Source organism: Heptranchias perlo, chromosome 33 (genome assembly GCF_035084215.1).
Source record: "Heptranchias perlo isolate sHepPer1 chromosome 33, sHepPer1.hap1, whole genome shotgun sequence".
NCBI classification, from domain to species: Eukaryota; Metazoa; Chordata; class Chondrichthyes; order Hexanchiformes; family Hexanchidae; genus Heptranchias; species Heptranchias perlo.
Window position 1 is genome coordinate 31,668,587 of NC_090357.1, and position 17,903 is coordinate 31,686,489.

Here is a 17,903-nt window from a genome sequence, read left to right on the forward strand (position 1 = left end):
CCATTGCTCTGTAAACTGCACCGTTTTAGTTGGTTAAACTCCAGCAGTGCTCCAGCACACAGATGTTGGCCCTAAGCTTTGGCCTTGACAACCCATCCCTTATCCTCCTGGATGTAGGTAACCATGGTGTGTCCATATCAGGCAAACAGACACCTGTGTGGATTTGTCAGTACCTTGGTGTGGAGACTTCAACATAAACCACAGGAGGCGGCCATTGGGCCCAGAACGCCTGGTAGCTCTTCTGGAGCCCGAATCATTCCCTACCCTTTCTCCAAATCCTTTTATATTCTTTGCAAATGCTTATGGACTTCTCAGTAGCACTTGTTGTAAAGGATTCCCTGTCCAAATAATCTAGAGGGTGAGAATCCTCACTCTGTGCTCGTTGTTACCAATTGGCCAACCAGTGGAAACAATCTTTCACTATATATCCTCTGAAAATCTTTCATACTATTAAAACCTCTCTCTGATCTCCCTTAACCTTCTCTGTTCCAGGATTCTATCAGGCCTATTGCCAGCCTTTTCTGGTTTTATTTCACATTCCCAGTGTTTCTTTGTACCATCCCCCCATATTGAAGTCACCATACTCAGACACATCTGTTATAGAGATCTGGAATTAGTAGCATTGCTCTATGGTGGTTTTAAAATTACTATTAAAAGCTGTATGGGCTGTTGAAGTGAGAGCTCCATCTCCTTGAATTTAAATGCAGGTCTCCAAAGGTGAGAGACAGCGACTGAGGCCAGTGTTTCAGCAGACTCCACGTATCTCGAGCTTTCATTTAGGAATGCGTGGCAGTCCACTAAAATCTATTTCTCAGCTATGTTTGTCATTTTGTGTGCTTCCAATGCTACTTAATTCTCACAATACATAATGCTAGTTGTCCTGTGTACATATCCTGAGTAACTGTGATGTTCTGAACAGGTTCTGGGATGATGGACCCTGATGGACTGGTGCCTGACGAGAAAGCAGTTGGCATCGATGAGAACAATGTTAATGAGGATGTGGTACGGAGCATGTTTACTGAAATCTGTCAGATCTGCTCCGTGTGGGCATGGGTTTGTTTATTGGGGTGTGGAGTTATGTATGTTTTGATCGATGAAGTTCAGGTCCAAATGCCGATCTCGCCTCTGTGATGTTCCTCTGTGTGCTGTTGGTCTGCAGCTATTAACCTGTTTTAGATGGGTTAGACCCCGACTACAAATAGTGATGGGAAAAATACACTGCAGAGTGATTGAATTTGGAGGTGGTCAGTGGGCACAGGTATGTGTTTGCCTGTGGGAACCAATAGACTTGCTGCATGTTAGCATTTAAGTATGTATTAGGTTTCTTATTTTTGGTCCTTTTGTGTAATTCAGGACACCACCTCTGTCAATGGACAAGATCAACCAAGATTTAACTAATTTTTAAAAATACTGACCATAGGAGTTTACAGTACTGAAGGAGGCCATATGTCCCGTTATGTTTGTGCCAAATCTTTGGTAGAACAATCCAAAACTGCCTGGCGCTCTTCCCATAGCCCTGGATCTACCCCTGCTTCAAATATTAAAGATGCAGTGGTTTCTGCCACAAACTACCTGGTTCCCCTCCCCCCACCCCCCCAGTCCTGCTCCTCTTTTCCTCCACCCAGGGAGTAATTTAATGTAGTAACTGCAAACATTAAATCTGCTATTTGCTCTCTTCACTCTCAGGTGATTGACGACACCTTCGATGTCAAAGAAATGATTTTCAATGCAGAACGAGTCAGTGGAGGAGAGGATGACATGGTACGGACAGCGCCTCCTGGTGGGAAGGTTGGGTGCGAGATCTGGTTCAGATAATGGAGTCCAGCTTTCACCTTGTGATTCTTCAATTACTCATATTTGTCATGTAATCTGACAGATGTGTGTTTGGCAATATTTTATGCTCTAAGAAGTAATAGTACTGAAACAGTGTACACTTCTGCACAAAGCATATACCCTGTTCTGTACAAAAGGAATCAGTTGTAACATTGCACAAGATATTGGGGAGGAAAGTTATGATTCTGCTGATCCGACTCACCCTTTTTCTCAGAATTCTTACTGATCTTGCATCTGTTCCCCCTTATCTTTTAATTATTTTTAAAAGTTTGCACTAATTTGTTTTTCTTCCAGCATATGGCTAAAAGCACTACATTTAATTTAGCAAATATTGGGTGAAGCTTGGAAGAGTTTGCTCCTTCCACTTCCCTGTGCTAAATGTTTGTGTTTCTCCAGGACACTGAGGGGACTCTGCGAGAGAACTTCAGCTTCAGTAGCAGTGCTCTTATTGGCCTTTTGGTGATCGCAGTTGCCATAGCCACGGTAATTGTCATCAGCTTGGTGATGCTACGCAAGAGGCAGTATGGTACCATCAGCCATGGAATTGTAGAGGTGAGCATGATAGACGAACCTTCACTGAGCTGTGTGTCTCTATCTATTTCCACTGGAGAAAAAGACAAGGTGGTTTGATCTCAATTCATCACTTCCATTTGCTGCCACCACCAGTGAAGGCCTGTAACCTGGTTACTACACAGCTCAATGTTCTTCCCAGACCCCACACAAGCTTGGGAAACGACATGTACAGTAGCTGGGTTTTTCACTGTCTTAGACAAGTTGAGAAGGCTGTTTTTAAAAAAAAAAATACATAATCCTGGCCTTTGTTAATAGAGGCATAGAGTACAAAAGCAAGGAAGTTATGCTAAACCTTTATAAAACACTGGTTCGGGCACTGCTGGAGTATTGTGTTCAATTCTGGGTACCACACTTTAGGAAGGATGTGAGGGCCTCAGACAAGGTGCAGATAAGATTTACTAGAATGGTACGAGGAATGAGGGACTTTAGTTATGTGGAGAGACTGGAGAAGCTGGGGTTGTTCTCCTTAGAGCAGAGAAGGTTAAAGGGAGATTTGATAGAGGTGTTCAAGGCCATGACCGGTTTTGACAGTAAATAAGGAGAAACTGTTTCCAGTGGTAGAAGGGTCGGTAACCAGAGGACACAGATTTAAGGTGATCGGCAAAAGAGCCAGAGGCGACATGAGGAAAAAATTTTTTACGCAGCGAGTTGTAATGATCTGGAATGCACTGCCTGAAAGGGTGGTGGAAGCAGATTCAATAATAACATTCAAAAGGGAATTGGATAAAAACTTGAAGGGAAAATATTTACAGGGCTATGGGAAAAAAGCAGGGGAATGGATTTAATTGGATAGCTCTTTCAAAGATCCGGCACAGGCACAATGGGCCAGTTGGCCACCTCCTGTGCTGTACCTACTATATCTTCACTTCTTTCCTCCCTCAGCCTCTGCACTGAGCGACTTCTCATCCTCAATGACTTCAACCTCCATCTTGCTCTCTCTCATCTGAGTTCACTGCATTCCTGTCCTCCCTTAACCTCTCCCCATATATAAACTATCCTATCCATATTCACGGCCACCCCTCGACCTTGCCATCTCATGAGGCCGCTCCACTCCCATTGTTTCAATTACAGATAAGGTTATCGCTGATCGCTTCTCTGTATCCCTCTCCACTCATACCCCCATTCCCCCTCCCAACCCCACCTCCTTCTGCGTCCACCCTTGTTAAAAAAAAAAAAAAATCCTCATTCCCCCCCTCACTTACAATAGCACTTTCAAATTCCCAACTGTCCAGCCTTTGGCCCTCCATTCACCACCAAATTTCTGCAGCTACCGATCTGCTCAATCACCTCCACCTTTGCTGTTGTCTCCATTAAAACCATTACACACTCTCTCCCTGGTCGTTCCCCCTGGTACGGCCCTTATCTCCGCTCCCTTACGTCCAAGGAATGCAGACTTGAACGTTTGGCTAAACCAGTTGTCCGCCATAATCATTGCCAGATTTGGCTGGACCACATAAAGTACTATCGGGTCCTGCTCTCCTCTGCCAAAACTGCTCACTATTCCAGGATCATCCTGGAATGCGAAGATAACCCCCGGCTTCTCTTCACTACAAACTGTCCTCTTAAACCGCTCTCCCCTGCCCCCTCCAACCTCACCTCCAACAAATAATGTGAGGAGCTCATGGACTTTTGTCACCAAAATTGAGACCATCCGTTCAGCTGCCTCTGCCGCTTCCCTCCCTTCCCCTAGCCCACCGAGCCAAATTTCCCCTACGGTTCCCCCCGCCCTAGCCCTGAACTCGCATCTTTCTCTAGTTTCCCTCCTATCTCTCCTCATGTCCTCTCCGAGCTCATCTTTACCATGAGACCCACCTCCTTAGACCGTAAGATATAGGAGCAGGAGTAGGCCATTAGGCCCCTCGAGCCTGCTCCATTTAATGAGTAAACAATTTTACAACACCAAGTTATAGTCCAGCAATTTTATTTTAAATTCACAAGCTTTCGGAGGCTACCTCCTTCCTCAGGTGAACGATGTGGAAATGTTCACCTGAGGAAGGAGGTAGCCTCCGAAAGCTTGTGAATTTAAAATAAAATTGCTGGACTATAACTTGGTGTTGTAAAATTGTTTACAATTGTCAACCCCAGTCCATCACCGGCATCTCCACACCATTTAATGAGATCATGGCTGATCTGATTTTTACCTCAACCCCACTTTCCTGCCTTTTCCCCATATCCTTTGACTCCCTTGCTGATCAAAAATTTGTCTAACTCAGCCTTGAATGTATTCAATGACTCAGCCTCCACAGCTTTTTGGGGTAAAGAATTCCAAAGATTCACAACCCTCTGGGAGAAGAAATTCCTCCTCATTTCTGTCTTAAACGGGTGACCCCTTATTCTGAGACTATGCCCCCTAGTTTTAGATTCCCCCATGAGGGGTAACATCCTCTCAGCATCTTCCCTCTCGAGTCCCCTCAGAATCTTATGTTTCAATAAGATTTCCTCTCATTCTTCTAAACTCCAATGAGTATAGACCCAACCTGTTTAATCTTTCCTCATAAGACAACCCTTCCATACCTGGAATCAACCTAGTGAACCTTCTCTGAACTGCCTCCAATGCAAGTATGTCCTTCCTAAATAAGGGCACCAGAACTGTACGCAGTACTCCAGGTGTGGCCTCACCAGCACCCTGTACAGTTGTAGCATGACTTCCCCGCTTTTATACTCCATCCCCCTAGAAATGAAGGCCAATATTCCGTTTGCCTTCCGGATTACCAGCTGCACCTATATGTTGACATTTTGTGTTTCATGTACGAGGACACCCAGATCCCTCTGTACCGCAGCATTTTGTAGTATTTCTCCATTCAAATAATATTTTGCTTTTTTAATTTTCCTCCCAAAGTGGATGACTTCACATTTTCCTACATTATACTCCATCTGCCAAATTTTTGCCCATTCGCTTATCCTGTCAATATCCCTTTACAGACACTTTGTGTCCTCATTGCAACTTGCTTTTCCACCTATCTTCGTATCATCAGCAAATTTGGCCACAATGGACTCTGCTGCTTCATCCAAGTCATTGATATATAGTGTAAATAATTGAGGCCCCAGCACTGAGCCCTGCGGCACCCCACTAGTTACAGATTGCCATTTTGAAAATGACCCTTTTATCCTGACTTTGTTTTCTGTTAGCCAGCCAATCCTCTATCCATGCCAGTATATTACCCCCAACGCCATGAGCTCTTATCTTGTGCAGTAATCTTTTATGTGGCACCTTATCGAATGCCTTTTGGAAATCCAAATATACTGCATCCATTGATTTCCCCTGCTCCCTTGACCCTATTCCCACCAAACTGCTGACCATCCAACTTCCCTTTCTGGCCCCCATATTGGCTGATGTTATTAATGGTTCCCTCTCCTCAGGTTCTGTCCCCCTCCCCTTCAAAGCTGCCGTTGTCACACCTGTCCTCAAAAGACCCACCTCAACCCCTCTGTCCTTGCAAACTACCGCCCTATCTCCAACCACCTTTTCTTCTCCCAAATCCTTAAATGTGTTGGCGCCTCTCAAATCCATGCCCATCTTTCCCGCAACTCTGTTTGAACCTCTTCCCCTCCGTCCCCCTGCCCTGTCGCAGCACTGAAACGGCCCTCATCAAAGTCACAAATGACATCCTATGTGACTGTGACGATGGTAAACTATCCCTCTTCATCCGTTGTAACCTGCACCCTTTGACACGGTTGACCACACCATCTTCCTCCAACGCCTCTCCTCTTTGTCTAGCTGAGTGCAACTGCGCTCGCCTGGTTTCATTCTTAACTATCCAGTCGTAGCCAAAGAATTATCTGCAATGGCTTCTCTTCCCACTCCCGCACCATTGCCTCTGGAGTCCCCCACTATTCTTGGCCCCCTCCTATTTCTCATCAGGGGCGGCATCATCCGAAAACACATCAGGTTCCACACGTACGCTGACAACACCCGGCTCTACCTCTAACACCACCTCTCTCGACCCCTCCACTGCCTCTGATTTGTTATGCTGCTTGTCTCACATCCAGTATTGGATGAGCAGAAATTTCTTCCAAATAAATATCGGGAAGACTGAAGCCATTGTCTTTGGTCCCCGCTGCAAACTCCGCTCCCTCACCACCGATTCCATCCCTCTCCATGGTCACTGAGGCTGAACCAGACCGTTCGCAGTCTTGGCGTCCTACGCGATCGAGATGAGCTTCCGATCCGATAGTCTCTCCATCACGAAGACCGCCTAATTTCACCTCCGTAATATTGCCTGTCTCCGCCCCTTCAGCCCATCTGCTGCTGAAACCCTCATCCATGTTTTTGCCCCCTCCAGACTTGACTATTCCATTGCTCACCTGGCCGGCCTCTCACTTTCCACCCTCCGTAAACTTCAGGTCATCCAAAACTCTGCTGCCCGTATCCTAACTCTCACCAAGTCCCGTTCACCCATCACCCCTGTGCTCGCTGACCTACCCAGTCCAGCCACACCTCAAATTTAAAATTCTCATCCTTGTGTTCAAATCCATCCATGGCCTTGCCCCTTCCTATCTTTGCAACCTCCTCCAACCCTACAAGATCTCTGCGCTTCTCCAGTTCAGGCCACCTGCGCATCCCTGATTTCCAACCCACCTTTGGCAGCCGTGCCTTCAGCTGCATCGGCCCTAAGTTCTGGAATTCCCTCCCTAAACCTCCACCTTTCCTCCTCTTAAGCTGCTCCATGACCAAGCTTTTGATCACCTATTCTAATATCTCTGGCTCGGTGTCCTATTCTGTTTTAGAACGCTCCTGTGAAGTGCCTTGGGACATTTTACCACGTTAAAGGCGCTGTATAAATGTTGATCATGATGATTAACATAATCTTATTTCCACACTCAGTTTAAGAAACTCCCCTCCTAAACTATCTTGGATCTCATTCATTTTGTTAGAAAGAGAAGTCCTATCTTGATTTTTGCCTAAAATATGTCCTTTTCTTTGAGGATTCTCGAGCCAATTGTGTTGCAATCTGTTAATTGTTGAATCTTTAATCATTTGGGCTTGAGGGTTAGATTGGGTCTGCTTGTTGTGTTGCAGGATAAGGGGCATTAATCGACTCCTGGATAAGGGAGCAATGTTTGCTTTTCCGTGTGGGAAATGCTGTTATCTACAAAACCTGGGGATTGGACTCGACTGAGGAATTGTTCCACTCTCTGTTGCCTACGGTCTTTCTCTGTTGTGTACTTGTTCTTTGAACTCCACCTTCTCACTCCTGTCCTCAGTGAATGCATTCAGTTTGTCTTTGTTCCATTTTAATTGTGTAACATCAACTCTGTTATTTCTCTGTTCTGTCAGATTGTCCTGTCCCATGGACAGCTCTGGTGGTGAAACCATGATCTCTGGGGAGGTGCAACTAGTTACTTCATTCCTCATAATGTTCCCTATCTTGCAAGTGTTCAGGTCGATTAACAATTGCTTCTAAAGCTTAGGGTGTGCTCAGAGCAGAGAAGGTTGAGAGGGGATTTGATAGGAGTATTCAAAATCATGAAGGGTTTAGATAAAATAAAGAGAAACTGTTCCCATTGGCGGAGGGGTTGAGAATCAGAGGACACAGATTTAAAGTGATGGCAAAACAACCAAAGGCGACATGAGGAAAAGCTTTTTTTATGCAGCGAGTAGTTATGATCTGGAATGCGCTGCCCGAAAGGGTGGTGGAAGCAGATTCAATTGTGGCTTTCAAAAAGGAATTGGATAAATAGTTAGAAAAAATTTGCAGGGCTACGGGGAAATGGGACTAACTGGATAGCTCTTACAAAGAGCCGGCACAGGCTCGATGGGCCGAATGGCGGCCTCCTGTGCTGTAACCATTCCATGATGTCACAAGGCCTCTGTTGTACTTGACTCTTTAGTTTGGGAGTGCAATAATGAAGCAGTTTATTTAGTTTAAGCAGTAGCTCTGCCAGCGCGAACCTTTCCGAATCGGAGTATATTAACTATGGGCAGTTTGGTTTAAATTGCTATCCTTTGCTTTGGCTCAGAGGATTGTGGCTTAATTTCTTGGCCACTTGTGTGTGGGTAGTTCCACCGGACAATTCTGCAAGTGACCTACCTTATTAACACTTCAGGCTTAGCATGTAGCTTTTCACTTGCTGATATATTTGCAAACTAGCAGACTTACACTTAAAATTCATGCCTCAGACCTTCATTTCTCAGCATCAGTCCTAATTCACTTGGTTGCATTTTACAGCATTCCATATTTTCAATATACTTTTAAAAAATCTTGTAACTATAGTACTTTGGCATCAAAACTGATAAGACTGATCCCAGCTTAATAAAACCCCCCAAATTTTGTGCCGTTCAGATCCCAGCCATGAGCCTGCACTACCTACCAAGTGGATGAATGGTAGATTACACAGGGAATATTATTCAAAGGGAATCGGAAGAATCTTTTTCCCTACATTTACACAAGAGAAGTGGGTTGCAATCGCAATTCACGTGTAGTGAGGCTTGCCTTTAAACTATCTTGCATTATCCGGTCCGAATTTTATTAACTGTTGCTTAGAACAAACCAACCAGCTGAGGTGGTTGAATGAAGTGATTAACTCCTGATTGCCAGTCATCAGAGATGGAGTTGCGCACAGCAGCATTACCTAACTCTACTTAATGACGTTCATTAATAAAGCAGTTAACCCCATTACAAGTTTAAGTATACAAGTATCTAGGTATGTGTTACTACTTGATAGTCTAAATCACTACAAACATAGTTTCTATATCACAGTACTGTGACAATAGCTGGATTTTGCTTTATAACAGAGTTATAACGGAGGCTCTGACCATCATTTTCCGATCCTCCCTGGATACAGGCGTGGTGCCGGGGGATTGGAGGACTGCCAACGTTGTACCGTTCTTTAAAAAGGGAGAGAGAGACAGAGTAATTATAGGCCAGTCAGTCTAACCTCAGTGGTGGGCAAATTATTGGAATGAATTCTGAGGGACAACATAAATCGTCATTTAGAAAGGCACGGCTTATTCAAGGACAGTCAGCATGGATTTGTTAAGGGAAGGTCATGTCTGACTAACTAGATTTGAATTTTTTGAGGCGGTAACAAGGGGGGGTCGACGAAGGTAACACGTTTGATGTAGTCTACATGGATTTTAGCAAGGCATCTGACAAGGTCCCACATGGCAGACTGGTTTTAAAAAAAAAAGTAAAGGTCCATGGGATCCAAGAGAAAGTGGCAAGTTGGATGCAAACTTGGCTCAGTGGCAGGAAGCAAAGGGTAATTAATAATGGTTGGCGGGTGACTTTGCCACTGGAAGGCTGTTCCAGTGGGGTTCTGCAAGGCTCAGTACTAGGTCCTTTGCTTTTTGTGATTATATATTAATGATCTGGACTTGAATGTGGGGGACTTGATCAAGAAGTTTGCAGATGATACAAAAGTTGGCCGTGTGGGTGATAGTGAAGAAGAAAGCTGTAGACTGCAGGAAAATATCAATGGACTGGTCAGATGGGCAGAAAAGTGACGAATGGAATTCAATCCGGAGAAGTGTGAGGTAATGCATTTGGGGAGAGCAAATATGGCAAGGGAATACACAATAAATGGGAGGATACTGAAGTGCAGAGGAACAAAGGGACCTTGGAGTGCATGTCCACAGATCCCTGAAGGTAGCAGGACAGGTAGATAAGGTGGTTAAGAAGGCATACGGGATACTTTCCTTTATTAGCCAAGGCACAGAATATAAGGGCAGGGAGATTATGCTAGAACTGTATAAAACATTGGTTAGGCCACAGCTTGAATACTGTGTACAGTTCTGGTCACCAAATTACAGGAAAGATGTGATTGCACTAGAGAGGGTACAGAGGAGATTTACGAGGATGTTGCCAGGACTGGAGAATTTTAGCTATGAGAAAAGATTGGATAGACAGGGGCTATTTTCTTTGGAACAAAGGAGGCTGAGGGGAGATTTAATTGAGGTTTACAAAATTATGACTGGACTAGATCGAGTGGATAGGAAGGACCTATTTCTCTTAGCAGAGGGATCAGTGACCAGGGGGCATAGATTTAAAGTAATTTGGTAGAAGGATTAGAAGGGAGCTGAGGAGAAATGTTTTTGCCCAGAGGGTGGTGGGGGTCTGGAACTCACTGCCTGAAAGGGTGGGAGAGGCAGAAACCCTCATCACATTTAAAAAGTACCTGGATGTGCACTTGAAGTGCCGTAACCCACAGGGCTACGGACCAAGTGCTGGAAAGTGGGATTAAGCTGGAAAGCTCTTTTTTGGCTGGGAAGGAAATGATGGGCTGAATGGCCTCCTTCTGTGCCATAACTTTCTATGATTCTGTGTTGAATGTTAAGATTGTTGTACAGCTTAACAAGGTTGCATTTTCTGTGCATTGCTGGTAGACTTCCAACTCCGAATACTCAGGCTATCCCTGTGTGATATGAGCACAGATATATAACCTTGTTCTCTCCAGGATCGGCTGTGGCAGCATTGGGCAGTTTGCCTCCCTTTGGGATGCTCAGATTCACCTTTATGGCCCAGCTTCCAGCCAGTTGTTATCTGTGGATGTGTCTTCTTTCTTTACCCTTATGAGCTTAACTAACCCTACATGCATGTTATCTCTCTCTTATCCTGTTAGTCTTTGTGCTCAGAGCTTGAACTGTTAAATAACTGTTTTGATGCACTTTATAATTTTTCTTCTGGCAGATTACATGTTTAACTTTTCTTAACCTTCCAATGGTTGCTCTTTCTCGGCTTTTTAAGGTCTCTGCAGTTTCTTTTAATCTTATCCTCCCAAAACCACCTTCAAGAATGTTCTGAGAACATTTTGCTACCTTCTAATTTGGGTGTACAAAGCAAAACCTTACTCATTTAATTTAACAAAATAAATTCCAGTTTAGTGTATTTTGTGTTAGTGACCAATCAAGGTGATTGATTCTGTCTCAGATCCATTTTAAGACGTCAGTCGATTGGACAGATACACATGAGGACCTATAATGGTCAAACTGTAATTAATTTGCTAAGAACAAGCTTCTCATTAGGTGCAAAACTCCCTTGATTTTCCCTGGGGCTAAATCAAAATAAAGAAGCACTTTGATTTTGATACCAAGAGGTTTCAAGTTTCTTCCCATGCTTGTCTTTTATCATGCATGACTCATTCATTGGTGAGTTGGCTTGTAACCTTGACAAGTCTACAATCATCTGGTATCAGTTCTTTAATTAGGAACCTCTCAGGGGGGGAGGGTATGTGAGTCTTTTGGTAGCTCTCCCAGAATGCCTGTATTGACTCTTGGTTTTCCCAGAATTCAGCAGTGTGATTTAGAAGGGCCTTTTTTCCCTACAGTTCTGTAAAACAAAACTCTTTGGTTTTCCAGGTTGACCCCATGTTGACCCCAGAGGAGCGCCACCTGAACAAGATGCAAAACCACGGGTATGAAAACCCAACCTACAAGTATCTGGAGCAGATGCAGATCTAACACCAGATGCTAAAGAGGGCCAAACATGGCTCATTCAGCCAATCTTCCAACTACTGATCTGTAACATTAGAGGTCTCCATTTCACATACACAATTCAGAGTGTAAAACACTTACTACTGTAGATTGTAAGATTCCCATTCTTTTAAATGGGTTTGAAATGTAATACACAATATATATGATGTATAATCTTAAAATCTATGATGAGAACTATGATATAGTTGTTTCCTTTTTAAAATTCTTTAAATCAGTTTTATTTTGTGTGTCACAAAGATCTATAAATAGAGGCTGTAGATTTCTACCTAATGGAGCACGGTATATGAAGGGGATTTGTACTGATTTACCTCATGGAACCTCCAGCATTTTCTGCTCTAAACTACATTTAAATGGTTAACACTGTGATAGGCAGCTGAAACCAGGAGGTGATGATTCTATTTCTCATTGTGCATCTGTGTGTTTGTAAATTCACGTTGCAGTCTTGGCATTTACTGAGGTTCTGGAAACCTGTGGCTCGTTTCCCCTGCACATTCCTTATTTGTCCTGTCAGACTATGCACATTTTTCAGTTGTATTACTGTGGTAGCTTTAATCTGCAGGGCTACTGAGCGCAAACGCATCAATAAACACTACTTCCAGAAATGTGTACACTAGTTTATCATTGCATCTTCTCACCTCAGACCTTGTCTGGTTCTGTTTGTACGGTTCTGTCTCCCAGAACTGCTCCATCACTTGGCTGGATGGATAAGAAAACAAGGTTCAATTAGCCAACTGTGGAGAGGGGGCCTGGACTGGGCTGGGATTGCACACTGGATTAGATATCTAATTACAGCTCTGATATGCCCAACTATGTTTAGTCATATTGTAATTTCAAGGAATTCTATTGCAGCTGGGATTGAGCTCTGCAATCTGCAGATGCACAGTGAAGGTGACCATCCGGGGAGGTGAGTTTTTGTGTAAGTTTGCCGTGAGTGTTGATCAACACAGGAGCATCATGTAGGATTGTGAAGACAGAAAAGCCGTGGGGTGCAGTTACAGAGCCCTACGTATGGTATGACAGCAAGTTTCTTATGGTGTTGGGGTGGTGTCAGTTTTTGTTTAGATGCAGCAGTCTGGAGTGCGAACTAAACAGAAGTTCTTAAACAAGGAGTACAAATGGACAAAGTTGGCAAATGTGTTGAGGGATCCTTTTCCTGCCCGGTGGTGTGGTGTGTGTTGTGCGTAGACTGATCACTGCCGGAAGTGTGGTGTGTGTTGTAGGTCACCAACTGCCCTCGCTGCTGTTCACTAAAAGCGTGGAGTGGAGGCCAAGCACCAAAAATGCAGGTAATTGGAAGAGGGGAGGAGATCAAAGCCCAGAGGAAAGGGAGAAGCAGGAACAGTGCAGGAAGCAGAAGCAGGGGTGGGGGAGAAGCAGGGACCTGGCCCTCTCTCCCTCCCCGAACGGCAGCGAGTTGATTTCTCGGAAAGCCCTGCGCATGTGCCGCAAGTGAGCTCATCGGACGCAATGTCGCTATTCACCTAATAAACCTGAGAATAACCCAAGGCCCACACACGATGCCCCCTCAGTCACTGCAGCTCTCTCCCACAGTGTTTAGTTTGACGGAGTGATTAGTAACAGTGTGTGTACTTCCGGTTTTCGATCGATGCCTGACGTCCTCCTGTACCTGTGCCGGGACACACAATGACATCACTCTCGGCGCATGCTAAAAAGCCGGGGTCCGCGAGTGACCTCACTTCCAATGACGTCTCCCTCACCCGTTCTCATTGAATGAAATACGCCCTTACTGAACCAACCTTGCAGCTCAAATTGTGTAAAATAGTCAATGCTGTGGATTTGTCAAATTCAGCCTCACAGAGAAACGGCTACAGCCCACCCCCATTATCTTGCAGTGCCCGTTCATCGGGCCACGTATTTGAAGGGGCCCACAAGTCAACTGCTGGGTTGGCCTGGCGTGGAGTGTTTTCAGAGTCAAGTGAGGTGGGAGGCTGCTCAATGTGGAGGCCTCATTCCTCCAGAGGACAGGAGTTTGGTGGGAGGTTTTATCAGATCATGCTGATCATTCGACAAGGTTCCACATAAGAGATTGTTAACAAAAATGAGAGAACGTGGAATTGGAGGCAACCTATTGGCTCGCCCTCCACACCTGTCTCCGAACCTGGACATCAGTTTGTCGATGCTCCAAGCTGACGCCACCTGACCTACGTCAACTTTATCCCACCACAGGACCTCTGACTTTAACTTTGGACTCCCTCCTATTGTCTCCTACGTAACTTGAGTTTTCCTGTGTCCACTCGTGTGTGTTTTGGCTGCCACACCGGCCCTGAGACCATTACTTCTATTTCCCCTTTGTTCTTTCCTCTTTACATCTCCGAGATCCCTCTCTTGTCATCATGCCTCCTTTCATTTTTCCCCTCTCGAGTATGCTGCCCCCCAAATCCCTTTCCCAACCCTTCAGTGCTCCTCGACCTTCCTACCCTCCTGCCGCCATCCCACGCTTGACTCCCTCATAGATAAGCCTACAGCTTCCACCTGTGCCTCTCTTGGCATCCTCTGAAGGGCCCATCGAGGTACTCGTCGCTGCCTCCTTACGAGCAGCGACCCCAACTGCCCCATCGTACCCTCTCTCCGACTAATCTTGACAATCTCCTTCCCATCCCATTCACCCCCCCGAGCGCTGACCCTGTGGACTCTGCCAGCGGATCAGCTATCACTGCCCCTCAATCTCCCTCCAGAATGTCCATTCACTTGCGAACAAGGCCCTTGTCATCCATGAGCTTGTTATGGATGATTGTATCCACATCATGGCCTTGCTGGAAACCTGTCTGACTGGTGATGACACTGTTCCCCTTAATGAAGCCACCCTACCTGACTATACTTTCCACTCCATTCACCACGACATTTCTGCAGCTACTGATTTGCTCAATCACACCCTTGCCTCCACCTTTGATGCCCTTGTCCCTATTAAAACCACGACTCTCTCACCCTGGTCATTTCCTCTCATCTCCGCTCCCTTAAGTCCAAGGGATGCAGACTTGAAAGTTTATGGCGGACAACTGGTTTAGCCAATCATTGCCAGATTTGGCTGGACCACATAAAGCACTATTGGGTCCTGCTCTCCTCTGCCAAAACTGCTCACTATTCCAGGATCATCCCAGAATGCAAAGATAACCCCCGGCTTCTCTTCACTACAAAGAGTGTTCTTAAACTCGTCTCGCCTGCCTCAATGATCCTCACCTCCCAACAACAAGTGCGAGGAGCTCATGGACTTCTTTGTCACTAAGATTGAGACCATCCATTCAGTTGCCTCTGCAACGTTCCCCCGCCCCTTTCCTTAGACCACCGAGCCACACTTCCCCGAAGGTTCCCCCCTGTCCTAGCCCTGAACTTGCATCTTTCTCTAGTTTCTCTCCTATCTACCCATATGCCCTCTCCGAGCTCATCTTGGCTCATCCCTCGACCCTATTCCCACCAAACTACTGACCACCCAACTTCCTTTCCTGACCCCCATGTTAGCTGATACTGTTAACGGTTCCCTCGCCTCGGGTACTGTTCCCCTCCCCTTCAAATATGCGGTCATCACACCCCTCGTCAAAAAACCCACCCTTGACCCCTCTGTCCTTACAAACTACCGCCCCCATCTCCAACCTCCCTTTCCTCCAAAGTCCTTGAACGTGTTGTCGCCTTATAAATCTGTGCCCATCTTCCCTGCATATTTGAATCCCTCCAATCAGGTTTCTGCCCCTGCCACGGTACTGAAATGGCCCTTATCAAAGTCAATAATGACATCCTGTGTGACTGTGACCATGGTCATCCTATCCCTCCTCATCCTTCTCCAACTCTCTGCAGCTTTTGACATGGCTGACCACACCATTCTCCTCCAATGCCTCTCCTCCATCGTCCAGCTGGGTGGGACTGCACTCGCCCGGTTCCATTCTTATCTATCCACTCGTAGCCAGAGAATCACCTGCAATGGCTTCTCTTCCCGCTCCCACACCGCTACCTCCTATTTCTCATCTACATGCTGCCCCTCGGTGACATCATCTGAAAACACATCAGGTTCCACATGTACGCTGACGACACCCAGTTCTACCTCACCACCACCTCCATCGACCCCTCCATTGTGTCTCATTTACCACACTGTACGTCCGGATGAGCAAAAATTTCCTCCAACTAAATATTGGGAAGACCGAAGCCATTGTCTTTGGTCCCCGCCTCAAACTCCGTTCCCTGACCACCAACTCCATCCCTCTACCTGCCCACTGTCTGAGACTGAACCGGACTGTTCACAACCTTGGCGTCCTATTTGACCCTGAGATGAGCGTATCCGTTCCATCACCAAGACCGCCTACTTCCACCTCCGTAACATCCCCCGCCTCTGTCCCTGCCTCAGCTCATCTGCTGCTGAAATCCTCATCCATGCCTTTGTTACCTCTGGACTGGACTATTCCAATGTTCTCCTGGCCGACCTCCCATCTTCCACCCTCTATATACTTGAGCTCATTCAAAACTCTGCTGCCCCTATCCTAACTCGCAGCAAGTCCTGTTCACCCATCACCCCTGTGCTCACTGACCTACATTGGCTCCTAGTCTACCAACACCTTGGTTTTAAAATTCTCATCCCTCCACAGCCTCACACCTTCCTATCTGAACATGGTAGTGTTAGCGCTGTCTTTTCTCTAAACTCAATAATATTTGCGCTGTGCGTTCTCTGAACTCGGTTGTGTCAGCGCTGTCTGTTCTCTGAACTTGCTAGTGGTAGCGCTGTGCGTTCTCTGAACTCAGTAATGTTCGCGCTGTGCATTCTCTGAACTCAGTAGCATTAGCGCTGTGCATTCTCTGAAATCAGTAGTGTTAGTGCTGTGCCTTGTCTGAACTCTGTAGTCTGACTGACAATGACTGGATCAAATTACACATTCCAGACCAAGGGCTGGGTGAGTATTGTCCTCCCACCTCCTGTTGGTTGCTATACCAGAATGTGTTACTGCTACCGTAGTGGTGCTAGTAGATGCGACCGTATATATAAGTGAACACTGCCCTCCCTCACTGTTTACAGTCCGTTGCTGCATGTATCTCAGTCCACGCTGCCCCGTCCTCACTGTTTACAGTTCTAGTGCTGTTTGTATCTGTGAACACTGCCTTCTCTCACTGTTTACAGTGCCAGTACAGAACCAGTGTTTTGTGTAGAACCATGGAATGGTTACAGCACAGAAGGAGGCCATTCGGCCCATCGAGCCAGTGCCGGTTCTTTGCAAGAGCAATCCGGTTAGTCCTAGTCCTCTGCTCTTTCTCTGTAACCCTGCAAATTTTTTCCCTTCAAAGTATTTATCCAATTCCTTTTTGAAAGCCACGATTCAATCTGCTTCCATCACCCCCTCAGGCAGCGCATTCCAGATCCTAACCACCCGCTGCGTAAAAAAGTTTTTCCTCGTTTTGCCAATCACCTTAAATCTGTTTCCTCTGGCTCTCTACCCTTCCGCCAATGGGAACGGTTTCTCTTTATTTACTTTATCTAAACCCTTCATGATTTTGAACACTTCCATCAAATCTCCTCTCAACCTTCTCTGCTCTAAGGAGGACAACCCCAGCTTCTCCAGTCTATCCATGTAACTGAAGTCCTTCATCCCTGGAACCATTCTAGTAAATCTTTTCTGCACTCTCTCTAAGGCCTTCACATCCTTCCTAAAGTGTGGAACAACAAAAGATTTAATCTTCCACAGGCATGCAAACGGGTAGTAAGAGGAGGGGTGGGGCCGATTAGGAACAATAAAGGAGATCTACTCATGGAGGCAGAGGGTATGGCCGAGGTACTAAATGAGTACTTTGCATCTGTCTGGAAGAAGATGCTGCTAGACTCTCAGTAAAGGAAGATGTAGTTGAGACACTGGATGGGCTAAAAATTGAACACAATTGCCAGAAACGGATGCAATACTCCAGCTGTGGCCGAACTAGTCTTTTATAAAGGTTCATCATGACTTCCTTGCTTTTGTACCCTCTTTTAACCACTTTCTCAACCTGCCCTGCCACCTTCAGCAATTAGAGCACATATACTCCCGTGTCTCTCTATTCCTGCACCCCCTTTCGAATTGTACCCTTTAGTCCA

The 17,903-nt window shown here is 45.7% G+C and overlaps 1 protein-coding gene across 4 annotated transcripts in view; it reads left to right on the plus strand.

The window, feature by feature from the left end:
• aplp2 (amyloid beta (A4) precursor-like protein 2) overlaps positions 1 to 12,441 on the plus strand; it is a 146,796-nt gene extending 134,355 nt beyond the window's left edge. For all 4 annotated transcript variants that reach the window (XM_067971115.1, XM_067971118.1, XM_067971116.1 and 1 more), the window contains 4 exons: positions 920 to 1,002; positions 1,687 to 1,761; positions 2,230 to 2,385; positions 11,705 to 12,441. In XM_067971115.1, the coding sequence (XP_067827216.1) occupies positions 920 to 1,002; positions 1,687 to 1,761; positions 2,230 to 2,385; positions 11,705 to 11,806 (416 nt within the window). In that variant the 3' untranslated portion in view covers positions 11,807 to 12,441. The remainder of the gene's footprint in view (positions 1 to 919; positions 1,003 to 1,686; positions 1,762 to 2,229; positions 2,386 to 11,704) is intronic.
• Positions 12,442 to 17,903: the final 5,462 nt, after the last annotated feature.